The sequence below is a fragment of the Mobula birostris genome, chromosome 12 (genome assembly GCF_030028105.1).
Source record: "Mobula birostris isolate sMobBir1 chromosome 12, sMobBir1.hap1, whole genome shotgun sequence".
Lineage (NCBI taxonomy): Eukaryota > Metazoa > Chordata > Chondrichthyes > Myliobatiformes > Myliobatidae > Mobula > Mobula birostris.
Window position 1 is genome coordinate 98921530 of NC_092381.1, and position 15215 is coordinate 98936744.

At 40.8% G+C, this 15215-nt stretch overlaps 1 protein-coding gene across 5 annotated transcripts in view; it reads left to right on the plus strand.

Annotated features, from left to right (window-relative positions):
* LOC140206139 (xenotropic and polytropic retrovirus receptor 1 homolog) overlaps nucleotides 1-15215 on the plus strand; it is a 371957-nt gene that overhangs the window by 44825 nt on the left and 311917 nt on the right. For all 5 annotated transcript variants that reach the window (XM_072274355.1, XM_072274359.1, XM_072274357.1 and 2 more), the window contains exon 2: nucleotides 7949-8000. In XM_072274355.1, coding sequence (XP_072130456.1) covers nucleotides 7949-8000 — 52 coding nt within the window. The remainder of the gene's footprint in view (nucleotides 1-7948; nucleotides 8001-15215) is intronic.

The following is a 15215-nucleotide window of genomic DNA, read 5'->3' on the forward strand; positions in this document are numbered from 1 at the left end:
TTTAGTTGATAATATGGTAAATTGAATGAGCAGATTTTCAGATGACACCAAGATTGGGGGAGTAGGGAATGGCAAGGAAGGTTAAAGCTTACAGCATGATCTGGACCAGCTACAAAAAAAGGCAGAGGAAACTTAATGCAGACAAGTGTGAAATGTTGCACACTAGCAGGACAAAGTAGGGTTGGACTTGCACTGTGAATGCAGGACACCAAGGTCTGAGTACAGGAGTTCAGATGTTACGTTAAAGTTGTATAAGATGTTGGTGAGGCCAAAGTTAGAGTAATAGGTGCAGTCCTGGTCATCTACCTACAGGAAAGATATCAGTAAACTTGAAAGAGTGTGGAGAAAACGTACAAGACAAGAATATTGCTGGGACTTGAGGAACTGAGTTATAGGGAAAGGTTGAATAGGTTTGGACTTTATTTTCTGGAGTATAGATGGGATATAAATAGGGTTAATACATGCAGGCTTTTTCCCCCTGAAGTCTCAGCCTGAAACATTGTCTGTTTACTCTTTTCCATTGATACAGCCTGGCCTGCTGAGCTCCTTCAGCATTTTGTGTGTGTTCCTTTGGATTTACAGTATCTTCAGATTTTCTCTCATTAGTGCTGAATTTATAATTAAAACTGGAATCAAATATCCTGTTTCTAAGTTTTGAGGCTCATACCAAACTGATGTTACGGTTAAGAGTGAGGAAGACTTTAACATATGAATTGGTAAATAAATCGGTGAATAATTGGTAAATAAAGTCCTACAAAGATAAATGCAGGGCAGTACAGAAAGGTCAGATTTTTGGATGGTACAAGTCCATGTGGGGTAGGGGGTTATAGAAGAGAACTCTGGGTACATATATGCCAATCATTAAGAGTTGCACACAAGATTTCAAGCTCATAAATAAAGCAAATCAAACACTAGTATTTATTTCAAGGGAAAAGTTGAACATTGAAAAACTGGTACTGAACACTGATTAGATAGCACTTGAGTCCACTGTATCTTAAGTCTAGGAACTATTTTAGGGGCACTGGAGGCCATGCAGTTAAGACTGAAAGAAAAATGGACTTTAAGATTTAACAAGGAGTGTCTGATAACTGGCTGCAAATAAAGACAATTTAGCTCAATATCCATCAAAGTTGCTGGTGAACGCAACTATCTGTTCTCCAACTTCCTATCTATGTCATTGGTACCACAACCTCTGGCTCCTCACCCTCCCACTTCAAGACATCTTGGACGCGATCAGAAATATCCCGGACCCTGGCACCAGTGAGGCAAACTACCATCCGGGTCTCTGGACTGCGTCCACAGAATCGCCTATCTGACCCCCTTACTATCGAGTCCCCTATTACTACTGCTCTCCTCTTCCTTTCCCTACCCTTCTGAGCTGCAGGGCCGGACTCTGTGCCGGAGGCACGGCCACTGTCGCTTCCCCCTGGTAAGTTGTCCCCCCCAGCAGTACTCAAACAGGAGTACCTATTGTCAAGGGGCACAGCTGCTGGGGTACTCTCTATTACCTGACTCTTCCTCTTCCCCCTCCTAGCCGTGACCCACTTGTCTGCGTCCCGTGGCCCCAGTGTGACCACCTGCCTGTAACTCCTCTCTATCAACTCCTCACTCTCCCTGACCAGACAAAGGTCATCGACCTGCAGCTCCAGTTCCTTAACGCGGTCCCTTAGGAGCTGCATCTCGGCGCACCTGTCGCAGATGTGGATGTCCGGGAGGCTTGGAGACTCCAGGACCTCCCACATCCGGCACCGAGAACAACAAACTGCCCTCACACTCATACTGCCCCTCTCCTCAAATAACAACAAAAAACGAATACCAAACCTTCCTCGCCTCGCCCATTTCCACCTAAGTCCGTTGAGCCGAAGCCCTTAAGCCTTCACACTGCTCCCGCTCACTCCGCAGGCCGTAAACTACGCTGCCCGCTGTATAAGGCTCTGTTCTTTTTAAATCTTCCGCGCTTCACTGCCTGACGTCACACCCCTGCGCAGTCCCGCCTCTCTGAACGCCGATGGAAAAAAAAAACGAAAAATTCAAAAATGGATCCCTTCGCACTCCCACTCCGATTCTCAGACTTCCTTCTCCGAATTATGATGTTAAAAGTTTGTTCTGTCAATTTCTACGAGCTCTGCGCCTAAAGAGCCGGCACCAAAAAGGCACTGCTCTCCTTACACACAACTCCCGGCAGCTAACCTGTTCCATGTCCCCGCGCGACGCTTCAATAAGGGGTACCGGCATGTCTCCAGGCCCACAAAAATCCAGAATCCTGAAGGTGCACGTGCCTTCCAGGCCGCGTCCTTGGGATAGCAAAAGGGCTGGTCGTGAAGCCCTGTGAGTGGGTCCCATTCCTGCAAAGAACCGAAGTCAGAGTGTAACTCCACTGCAGGGTTTTCAAAGGAACTTTGAAAAGGGGGAAAAAAAGAGATTCCAGTAAGATGGCAGTACATGCAAATGCAGCAGCCTCTTGGGGACCAACCAAAGGTGTTTTCTTTTTGTAAAATTTGTTTTTACGATCCTAAGACAATTCTACTCCAAGTGCATTGAACACTGAAGTGCTACTCTATCAGTGTGCTGCTTCTTGATCATAGTAGCAGGACCGTGTTAACGGTGGATGTTGAAAGGGCCGGCTAAGGCTGGAATGGTGGAGAAGGAACTGGCCAAAGTGTCAGAGGGGCTGGTTGGGATATCTGAGGAGTCGGTTTGGGTATGGAGGAGTCCGTCAGGATATCAGAGGAACCAGTTGGGGTTTGGAGGAGCCCGTCGGGATATTGGAGGAATCATTGGGTGTGGAGGAGCTGACCTGGCTGCAGGCCATGTTGCTCCCGCTACTCAGAAGCATTGAAGCTGGTGTAGTATAACTGTGGAGATTGTCTCAGACATTTCACTTGCGATTGCAAGACTCTGTTGGACAGTGATAATGTAAGTTGCCACAGGCCTGTTATTCTTGTCTGGTGGAGGGACAGATGACATGAGAGCTGTGCAGCCTCAGTTGTAGTAAGGACTAGGCCTCAAGCCACGGGCTTGCCTGCTGCTGCAGACCAGGTGAGAAACAAGGAAGCATTTACAGCATGGTGTTCCAGCTTGGTTGGGGCCTGGCCTTTTCCATCAGTGCTGCCCTCTCACATTTGAGTGCTGGAATGACAGATTGGATTACGTGCGTATGTACACTGCTGGGAGACAGTACCATCGATTGCTGGATGTTGTCGCTCAGGGTCTTGGACCAAATATGGTTTTTTTTCGAGTGAATATGCTTCTCTGCTCGCTACTTGAAATGTGTTATTTACTGTTTTGAATGTTACTCGCTATGTTTGAATGTTTGCTTGCTGCTTTGAATGAGGAACACTGTCTGTATGTATGTATGTATGGTTTGAATGATTATTAAAATTGATTTGATTTAAAGGTATAAAAGTCACCTGGACCAGATGGACTACACCCCAGGGTTCTGAAAAGGTAGCTGAAGAGATTGTAGTAATGATCTTTCAAGAATCACTAGATTCTGGAATGATTCCAGAGGACTGGAAAATTGCAAATGTTACTGAACTCTTTAGAAGGAAGGGAGGCAGAAATAAGGAAATTGTAAGCCAGTTCGCCTGACTTCAGTGTTGAAGTTTATTATTAAAGATGAGTTTTCGTGGTACTTGGAGGCTATGATAAAATAGGTCAAAGTCAACATGGATTTCTTAAGTGAAAATATTGTGTTTGTTGGAATTCTTTGAGGAACTAACAGGCAAGATAGACGAAGGAGAGTCAGTGGATGTTTTTAGAAGGCTTTTGACAAGATGCTGCACATGAGGCTGCGAAACAAGGTAAGAGCCTATGGTACCACAGGAAAGATACTAACATGGATAGAAGATTGGCTGACTGGCAGGAGACAATTCTTGTGAATAAAGGGAACCTGTTCTGGTTGGCTGCTGGTGACTAGTGGTGTTCCACAGAGGTCGGTGTTGGGACCACTTCTTTTCACATTATACGTCAATGATTTGGATGATGGAATCGATGGCTTTGTGGCCAAGTTTGTGAACAATACGAAGATGGGTGGAGGGGCAAGTAGTGTTGAGGAAATGGGGAGTCTGCAGAAGGACTTAAATAGATTAAGAGAGTGGGCAAATAAGTATGATCATGTACTTTGATAGAAGGAATAAAGCTGTAGACTATTTTCTAAACAGAGAGAAAATTCAAAACTCAGAGGTACAAAGGGGTTTGGGAGTCCTTGTGTAGCATTCCCTAAAGGTTAACTTGCAGGTTGAGTTGGTGGTAAGGAAGGCAAATGCAGTATTAGCATTCATTTCGAGAGGATTGGAATATAAGAACAAGGATGTGATGCTGAGGCTTTATAATGCATTGGCCAGACCGCACCTGAGTATTGTGAGCAGTTTTGAGCTTACCTTAGGAAAGATGTGCAGACATTGGAGGGGGTCCAGAGGAAGTTCATGAAAATTATTCCGGGAATTAAAGGGTTAATATATGAGTAGCATTTGATGGCTCTGGGTCTGTACTTGCTGGAGTTTAGAATGGGGGGGAAGATTTCATTCAAATCTATTGAATGTTAAAAGCTCTGGATAGAGTGTATGAGGGTAGAATATTTCCTATAGTGGGCACTTCTAGGACCAGAGGGTGCAGCCTCAGAATAAAGGGACATCCATTTAGAACAGAAATAAGGAGGAATTTCTTCTGCCAGAAGGTCGTGAATCTGTGGAGTTCATTGCCACAGGCGTCTGCGGAGGCCAAATTATTGAGAATATTTAAAGGTTGATAGGTTCTTGATTTGTTAGGGCATCAAATGATATGGGGAAAAGGCAGGTGACTGGGATTGAGGAGAATAATAAATCAACCTTGATGGAATGCAGAGCAGACTCGATAGACTGAATGGCCTAATTCTGTTCCTATGTCCATGGTTTTATGTTCTAAAACGTAACCTGTAATAGAAATCCTGCTGAAGGGTTTCGGTCTGAAACGTCAACTGTACTTTTCTCTATAGATGCTGCCTGGCCTGCTGAGTTCCTCCAGCATTTTTGTGTCGCTTGGATTTCCAGCATCTGCAGATTTTCTCTTGTTTCTAATACAAGATATGGAAATTTGGTTTGATAATTTAAGTAGTCTTTATTCTCACTTCATAATTTATTTTGGTCGCCATTAACTGCTGTTTTATGAGTGAAACAAACCATGCTTTTAAATTGGTGCGCAGGTAGTGCATTTTGAGTACAATTTTTACAGCGATTCAGATTATTATGCAGAAAAATATCAGATACATGTGCATTTTAGATTTGAGTTTTCCAGTTAGTTAACACTATACATTGGATGTTTGTGCTTGCGTGTTTTTCAGCAAGTTGCTGCCTTTAACATTTTTTGGCAATTTGCAAAATGACTACAAGTCACATTGTAATATGTTATGCTAATAAGTAGGAATTTTATAAAGAATGCTGAAGAAGTGTTTTGTCCACAAAGCATTTCAGAAAACACTTGAAATGTCTTGCCTAGAATTTTCACGGCATGAGGTACTGTCATTTAAGTGTAACAAACAAGGTATTCGTGAATAGTGAGTGACTTTGAGGCAGAGACTTTGATTTTGTTTTTAAGACGTTGATTATTTAAAACTTTTTAATCATATTGTAATTCCAAGCTAGTGTTTTGCTTGATTTGTAGCAGTGCCAGCATGTGGTCATGCTCCCATGCTCCTCTTGCCTTTGTCCTTGAGTAGCCCTAGGAACTGATGATGGAAGATGTGGCAATGATGCAGTCTTCTTTGTCCTGGATAATTAACTACTTGAGTTGTTGACACTGCATTCATAAAATGGAGAGTTTCCCATTACACTCCTGCTTTGTACCTTGTTAGTTAATAGAAAGGCCTTAGGTGTCATGATGTGAATTATTTATTGCTGGATATACAGCTCTAACCTGCTTTTGTAATCACAATATTTTTGTGGTTTATCCAGTTGAATTTCTGGTCAGTGGTGAGCCCTAGGTTTAATGGGTTGGGGTAGGAGATTTGGAAATTATAATCCCGTTGAATCCAATGAGGATAGTTATTCTCTCACTTGTTGCAAATGGCCATTATATGGCACTTTCGTTCAACTGTTGACAATTGGGAAACCAGTGCCAAGGACAGGAAACTTTGGCAAGCCATCATCCGAGAAGGAACAGCAACTTTCGAAGCCACCAGATGTGCAGAATTAGAAGAAAAGAGAAGAAAATGGAAAGAGAGGCAGCAACAACCAAAGCCTGATCTGCCACCTGGAACTACCTGTCCTGAACGTGGAAGACCTTTCAAAGCCCAGATTGGACTCATAAGCCACTTGAGAGCCCATAAGTAGATCAACAGAACGAAGACCATCACCCTCGACCTTGAGGGATAGCCATGACAACGATGAGTTCAATTGTTACTTGCCACTTACCAGATCATTCCTGAATATTGGCGAGATTTCATGTATGGATGGCTCCACTTGCAAAAGAGTTGATAAATGAATAGAACATTGTCCAACCATTAGCCAGCATTTCTACTTTTGACCTTGTGGTGAGGTAGGAATGTTTTTGTTGGAGGAATTGAAAATGGCTGTGTCACTTCTATATCAGAATCAGATTTAATATCACTGGCATATTTCATGAATTTTTTTTAAACTTCATGGCAGTAGTACAATGCAATACTTGATCAATAAATATAGAGAAAATACTGAATTACATTAAGTATATATAAGCCTATTAAATAGTTAAGTTAAAACAAGTAGTGCAAAAAACAGAAATAAAAAAGTAGTGAGATAGTGTTTATGGGTTCAATATCCATTTAGAGATTGGATGGCAGAGAGAAAGAAGCTGTTCCTGAATCGTTGAGTGTGTGCCTTCAAGCTTCTGTACCTCCTTCCCAACAGTAACAGGACATGTTCTGGGTGGTGGGGATCCTTATTGATGGATGACGCTTTCCTCAGGCAGCACTCTTTCAAGATGTCTTGGATACTACGGAGGCCAGTACCCATAATGGATCTGACTAATTTTACAAGTTTCTGTAACTTATTTCAATCTTGTGCAGTGGCCTGCTCTTCCCCGTCCCATACCAGATGCTGATGCAGCTAGTCAGAATATTCTCTACAGTACATTTGTAGAAGTTTTTGAGTGTTTTAGTAGACAAACCAAATTTCCTCAAAATCTTAATGAAGTATAGCTGCTGCCTTGTCTTATTCATAGCTGCATCATTATGTTGCACCCAGATTAGGTCCTCAGAGATATTGTCACTCATTTTAAGATGAAAGATTTTGGCAATCAGGATACAAATTGTGGAAGTTAGACAATGAGATTAACTATATTCAAATAAACAGGGATTTTGAGATAGGAAGGACTAAGATGCTCTTGGGAAGACTGGAGCAGATGAGAAGATGCCAAGCATCAAGAAGACAGCTAAAAAGTAGCTAGTCTATCAGAGTACTAAGGAGGGAATTAGGGTAGAGAGTTGGTGGCGTTATATAAGACGTGGCATAGCAGGGCATTGAATGAATGGGAATGGAGGATGTTTACAGAGACCAGTGGCTATCGTGGGCAGAGGATGGACCGGATTTAGAGGTTATATAGAAACAGGGAAGACAGATATCAAAAAATTTCTAGTACCAGACTCTCTACCCAGTTGACTCAGGTAAAGATAGCCCATAGCTGGGTTATAACCTGCTCTGACATTTGAAGGCTCCGCTGTTCTTGTCTATTTTATAGTGCATTTACTTATTGGCCTTTCTGTGTCTGTGCATATAAATGGAGAAAACTAGGATAAAATTTGAATTATAAACTGGGTTTTAACTAAGAAATTCTAAGCCATAATTCTTTACTAAAGAATTAGAGCTGTAAATCTATCCTAGTTGAGATATCATAGTGACAGTATGCTGTGTACTGTAACTTGCATTGAAGTTAGATTTTCAATACCTTCTGTTTATATTTAGAGCAAACATTTAATGAGAAATGTTTTGTATTGTAGGCATTCAAAGAGATGCTGTATGCAGCCCAAGACCAAGCACCATCTTTAGAAGGTAATGATTTTCATATTACTCTAATGATGAGCAAAGCTCATTTTTTATTGCTTTTGATGCATAATGTTATCTAGGCATCCCCATATATGGGGATTATTCAGAATTCAACATCACAGTATCAGGAAGAAGAAAATAGAGAGAATGCATAGAATAGGAAAGGGGAATATGTTAGTGCTGAACAGAATTTAATTTTAATAATTGTAGAATGTTTACTATTCAAACCAAAATAATTCTGATTCATACTCTTACAATAGCATATTCTTTCACAAATAACTATTCCATCGTTTAGGAACAAATTCAAAAGGAGTGATGTAAATGATAGTTGTGAATGAGGTGCACAAGAGAGCAACTATGATGTAATTTCTTTTTACACTGTATGTTTTGGAGCTGAAGATAGTAACCAGGTTCTCAGAAATGAACTTTATACCAGGCTGGTGGTTTGAGCTCCTGAGAAGAAACAAAGGCAGAATGTTTTGTATTGGCTGCAAAATGATCAATAGAGATAAATGTTTTAGACAGATGAAAAGTAAGTGTAACCCTCTCACCAGGGCGCATACACCATCTTGGCTTGTTAGCTATCTCTGCTAACAACCACATGACTCAGTGTTGAGAAGACCACCTTACATAAGCAAAATACATCTAAGGTTGGTATGATTTGGGATTCAATCAAACCAGCAGGTTGGGATGTTGATTGTGGCGAATGCTGTGGAAATGCTGCCCATACAGAGTTATTGGTCACCAAGAAATGACAGATCGTGCACCAGTGTAAAACTATAAAGAAAGTATATTTACCTATTTTCAACTTTATCAAGCATTAATAGGAAAAGAGAGAAAGAAAGAAAAGGTCCCTTTATAGTTAACCAGTCTAAAAGTACAAATAAACGTAGGAGCTCATTTCTGTAGTAGCTGGGTATATCAGTTTACTCACGGCACAGCATTCCTATCACCAACCACAAGTAGAACTTTCCTTCTTAAAATCCTTTGTCTAGCAAAGCACTTCTTATACAGGGTCTCTCCTTTAATGGCATTTGGCAGACCTTGTGCCCTGCTCTGCAGCTCCCGCCAAAAGACCCCAAACCAGAGTACTGCCCTTCAGTGCAGCACTCACAGATGTTCTACTGGGCAGAAAGTTATGACACGTACCAAGACAAGCCCGATTGGCTGACACCATGTTCCTAATGTGACTCATGGCTCCTTGTCTTTAGTCGAAGCCAAAACACTCATCCTAGCAGGAAACACTGTTTTTACTAGCAGAAAACTTGCTAAAATAAAAATACCTCATAGCATAGCAGTAGAAATCTTACCAAAGGCATTACATAAGGATGCATTAAATTTGGCAGAATAAAAATAGGCATTTTTTAAGTGTTTTTGTGGCAATTTGTTCCCTATTTTTGATTCCTTTCAAATTTTAGCTGAAACAACCATGGACTTTGATTCTGTTCCTTTGGTCTACATCTTAAACTTAGAAAAGGTGGCTCTAATCAGTGTCGAATTTCACTGTGCTATTTAGAATTAGATTTGGATATGGGTGGGGAATTTCCCTACTCAGTCCAACTAATCAATATTCTCAACAGTGGAGCTTCTTTACCCAAACACGAGGATCCATAGATAGGAAATTAATGTAGGAGGCTGTGTCCGGGCTGACTTGGCCCAATGTTTCTACAAGTTTCTACTTTATCAGTGCCTTTAATGAGGAAGATTTGCTAATGCTCCAGTTCTTAATGTTCCCGTGGACCTGCAAGACTCTGCCACAGATGATGCAGGATGTGCTTGATGGTGGATTTTTTTTGTAAAGATGGTGCATTCTTTTGGCATTTTCACTAGATTTTTGCATGAAGAAATTGGATTCTCGGTGCCATTCTGAAAACTCCAACATTTTTATTATTTTTATCTATTATTAGCCGAAGTCAGAAATTCCAGTAGTTTTAAGTATTTAGCTTTTTCTTCAAAGGCACTTTGAGAAGATCCATGAATTATTTCCTCTGTCCTTTAGGTCATCTCTTGCTGAGGTGCTGCACAGAATAAAGATACAAGAAACTGCAGATGTTGGACTTTGAAACAACAAATAATCTGCTGGAAGAACTCAGCTGGTTGAGCAGCATCTGTGGAAGGAAGAAAGCCAGTCCTGAAGCAGGTTTTGATTCAAAACATCGATAGTTTCTTTCCTCCCACAGATGCTGCTCGACCCGCTGAGTTTCCCAGTAGAAGCTTATTGTAGAATCTGGTATTGGACATGAGACCAGTGAGACCTGTACCTGAGCTAGCTCAGTATCATTAAAAAAATATTAATAATAGGGCTGATTGTTTTTGCTGAGATGCTGAAATTGCTTTGCTTATCCTGCCAGTGGATTTGAAAGTTTTTATGGATTCAGCATTGGTGGTATATCTCCATTGCATTAAGGTGTTTTGTGTAGATAGTTCAAATCTGTGAAGTGTAGAAGAGGACAGCGATCACTGCAGCCTGCTTAACAATCAGCTTTGTGCCAGTTCAAGACTCTGAGCTACACATATTCTTTTGTCTGGATGTTCAATATTTGCAATATTCTTTTGAAGTTGATGGTAATTTTTAATTCATTATTATCTGTCTTGCTGAGCAGTGGCTCCTGACATATGCAAAGTAGTTTGTGTTTTCCAGGTAGAATGGATACACTTTTATTGCATCAAAACCTGAAAAAACTTCTATAGATCCTCAGTTGGCAATACTGAGGGTTTGTTTCATGGTAGATGCTGCTGCCTGCATTTTCTTGGAGTTGTTAAAAGGTGCAGACCATTTTGTTCCTTGATGGACAGATGGCTCATGCATTTCATGGAGCAGCTCTCTGACCTCATTAGCAGTGGTGATGATGTTTAGTGTTCCTTAAAGAAGGGCACAATTGTCGTATCTCTGAATTTACCTGGCATGTCATCATATTCCCAATTGTGATGAATGAGGTTGTGAATTTATCACTTAAGCTATTCTCTGCCAGTCTTTACTAGGGAGCTCAAGGCCTTGTGTGTTTTTTAGTTGACAAATGATCTTTTAAACTTCTGTTGCTTTGCAGAAAGCCTAGGCTGAATAATATATTAATAAGATCAAAGGTAATCTTGTCAGGGATAGTATTGTTGAGAAATTCTGGAAAGAGCCTTTTCTAGTGGGTTTTAACTAGCTTTCTGACTTTGACAAAGTTTCCTCCGTTCATGGCTATTAGTTACAACACTCAAGAACCCAAATTTGTCATTATTATCAGTGTCATGCTGAAGATTCGGTATGATGTTTAAAATTTTGACAAACTTTTAGAGATGGTGGTGGAGAGTATATTGACTGGTTGCATCACGGTCTGGTATGAAAGCAGCAGTGCCCTTGGATGGAAAATCCTACAAAAAGTAGTAGATATGGCCCAGTCCAGCACGGGTAAAACCTTCCCCACATTGAGCATGTATACATAGAGTGCTGTTGTAGGAAAGCAGCATCCGGGACGTCCAACATCAAGGCCATGCTTTTTTCACTGCTGCCATCAGGAAGAAGGTACAGGAGCCTCAGGACACATACCACCAGGTTCAGAAACAGTTATTACTAATCAGCCATCAAACTCTTGAAACAGAGAGGATAACTTCACACCCCCATCACTGAACTGTTCCCACAACTTATTGGCTCACTTTCAAGTACTCTTCATGTCATATTCTCATTATCCATCCATCCATCTTTTCTTTTGTATTTGAACAGTATGTTGCCTTTTGCATGTTGGTTGTTTATCCGTCCTTTTGGGTGTGGTCTTTTTTTATGTTTCTTGGATTTCCTGTGAGTGCCAGCAAGAAAGCTAATATCAGGGTTGTGTATAGTGACATATATGTACTTTGATAATTTTACTTTGTATTTTGACTTGTTTCATCTCCTGTATTCTTTCCATCCAGTATTTGTTTTTTTATATATCACTGGTTGCCTTTTGGACTTCAGGCTTCAGCTGCTTGTAGAACTGTTGCTATTCCCTTGAGTTTTTGGGGGATGTTATTTTGTTAAATGATCAAATATTTATATCATTCCATTTTTCTTACAGCATATTTTAACTTAAATCTTTCACAGTAAAAGGAAGAATCAGTAATAATTGAAATATGAAATATTAACATTAGCATTCATAAAGAAGGAAGAAAAAACAAACTGCATAATATGATGAGAGGATTGATCTCACCTTGATCCATACACTCAAACCAAAACATATTTGCTAAAATGTGTCTGTACTTCACTGCTCTAGCCAGCTACTTCCCCATTCTGAACAAGTCTGAGCTCCCAGATCTCTTCCCAGAAATAAGTCTTAAGTGCCCTGTGGAACCATTTATCCTTTTCTTCTCTGAAGGACCTTTCCTGATAAATATTCTATTTTTAATTACATTTTATATAGCTCACCCCAGTGTGCTTTTTAGTTCCTGATAATTTAATTTTTAACCATTACTTGAAACCCTAGCTTAGTTTCCAGAAATTATCACAACATGGCATGGCTAAGATGCAAGTTAAGATCATTTGAAATTATACAGAAGCTTAAAGTGCACAAGTCTGACTTCTAATGCTGTATATTATTTGAAAAGAAAACTTAAAAGTAAGACAAAGGGTGTTATAAGTACTTTACAGGCCAGGCAGTATCTGTTTTCATTCAAAGTAGAAAAAATTAGATTAAAATTTGAGATGTGTTTTAAAATGCACATAAATCTGGAGAAGCCTATGTTCTATATATAACTGTCAGAATATGTTTTGACATGACCTTGACTTGTTCCAGACAATCTAGGTTGAGAGTTACTGCACCACACACAAAATGCTGCTTTCAGTAAAGGATGTACTGTTTCTATCTCTACCACTGTCTAATCACCTATGCTTGCAGCAACAGAAAGAAACTTACATTCTTGAGTTTGTGATGTTGCTGCTTTAAGGAGTAGCAGGACCGTAAGCATGTGTGAAGGAAATAGAGATCGGTGTTTGCTAGCTAGAATAAAGATGGTAATGATGATGCTGTCCAGTGGATGTGCTGTATACGTTGGTGAGTTCAAAGGTTAAAAACATTTGACCAGTGTATGAAACATGAGGAAATACTCTTGAAGGCTATCAATATCATCTAGAGAAGACACAACAGAGATATTGTGAGCTGAGGAAAGAGTTATTTTTCTTGGTGACAGATATTAAACTACTTATAATGTGAACTATAGATAAGGTAGAAAAAGCCTTGGAAGGGACAAGTAAACCCATCCACCACAGTGATTTAGTGAAATTTCACTGGATTATGGGCCACAGCTCTGATGCAACCATGGTTTCGATCAGATTAGATTTTTTTCAAAATCATCTGCACATTGAAACATACTGCATAGTGAAATGCATTGTTTGCATTAGAACAACCAACACAAAAGGCTTGTCAGAAGGACAGTGTTATGATAATTGTGGAGGATTTTAACATGCGACTGGATTGGGAAAATCAGGTTGGCACTGGATCTCAAGAGAGAGAATTTGTAGAATGTCTGCGAGATGGCTTTTTAGAACAGCTTGTTGTTGAGCCCATTAGGGGATCGGCTGTACTGGATTGGGTATTGTGTAATGAACCGGAGGTGATTAGAGAGATTGAGGTGAAGGAACCCTTAGGAGACAGTAATCATAACATGATTGAGTTCACTGTGAAATTTGAAAAAGAGAAGCCGAATCCAATGTGTCGGTATTTCAGTGGAGTGAAGGAAATTATAGTGGCATGAGAGAGGAATTGGCCAAAGTTGACTGAAAAGGGACACTGGCGGGAAGGACAGCAGAGGGGCAGTGGCTGGAGTTTATGTGGAAGTGAGGAAGGTGCAAGACAGGTATATTCCAAAAAAGAAGAAATTTTCGAATGGAAAAAGGATGCAACCGTGGCTGACAAGAGAAGTCAAAGCCGAAGTTAAAGCAAAGGAGAGGGCATACAAGGAAGCAAAAATTAGTGGGAAGACAGAGAATTGGGAAGTTTTTAAAAGCTTACAAAAGGAACCTAAGAAGGTAATTAAGATGGAAAAGATGAACTATGAAGGGAAGCTAGCAAATAATATCTAAGAGCTTTTTCAAGTATATGAAGAGTAAAGGACAGGTAAGAGTAGATATAGGACCGATAGAAAATGATGCTGGAGAAATTGTAATGGGAGGTAAGGAGATGGCGGAGGAACGGAATGAGTATTTTGCATCAGTCTTCACTGAGGAAGAAATCAGCAGTATAGCGGACACTCAAGGGTGGCAGGGAAGGGAAGTGTGCGCAGTCACAATTACGACTGAGAAAGTACTCAGGAAGCTGAATAGTCTAAAGGTAGATAAATCTCCCGGACCAGATAGAATGCACCCTGGTGTTCTGAAGGAAGTAGCTGTGGAGCTTGCGGAGGCATTAGCGATGATCTTTCAAAAGTCGATAGATTCTGGCATGGTTCCGGAGGACTGGAAGATTGCAAATGTCACTCCACTATTTAAGAAGGGGGCAAGGAAGCAAAAAAATTATAGACCTGTTAGCTTGACATCGGTGGTTGGGAAGTTGTTGGAGTCGATTGTCAAGGATGAGGTTACAGAGTACCTGGAGGCATATGACAAGATAGGCAGAACTCAGCATGGTTCCCTTAAAGGAAAATCCTGCCTGACAAACCTATTACAATTTTTTGAGGAAATTACAAGTAGGCTAGACAAGGGAGATGCAGTGGATGTTGTATATTTGGATTTTCAGAAGGCCCTTCACAAATAGAGCATAGAATAGTACAGCACAGTATAGGCCCTTCAGCCCACAATGTTGTGCCGACACTCAAACCCTGCCTCCCATATAACCCCCCACCTTAAATTCCTCCATATACCTGTCTAGGAGTCTCTTAAACTTCATGAGTGTATCTGCCTCCACCACTGACTCAGGCAGTGCATTCCACGCACCAACCACTCTCTGAGTAAAAAAACCTTCCTCTAATATCCCCTTTGAATTTCCCACCCTTTCCCTTAAAGCCATGTCCCCTTGTATTGAGCCGTGGTGCCCTGGGGAAGAGGTGCTGGCTATCCACTCTATCTAGTCCTCTTAATATCTTGTATACCTCTATCACATCTCCTCTCATCCTCCTTCTCTCCAAAGCTCCCTTAATCTCTGATCATAATCCATGCTCTCTAAACCAGGCAGCATCCTGGTAAATCTCCTCTGTACCCTTTCCAATGCTTCCACATCCTTCCTATAGTGAGGCAACCAGAACTGGACACGGTACTCCAAGTGTGGC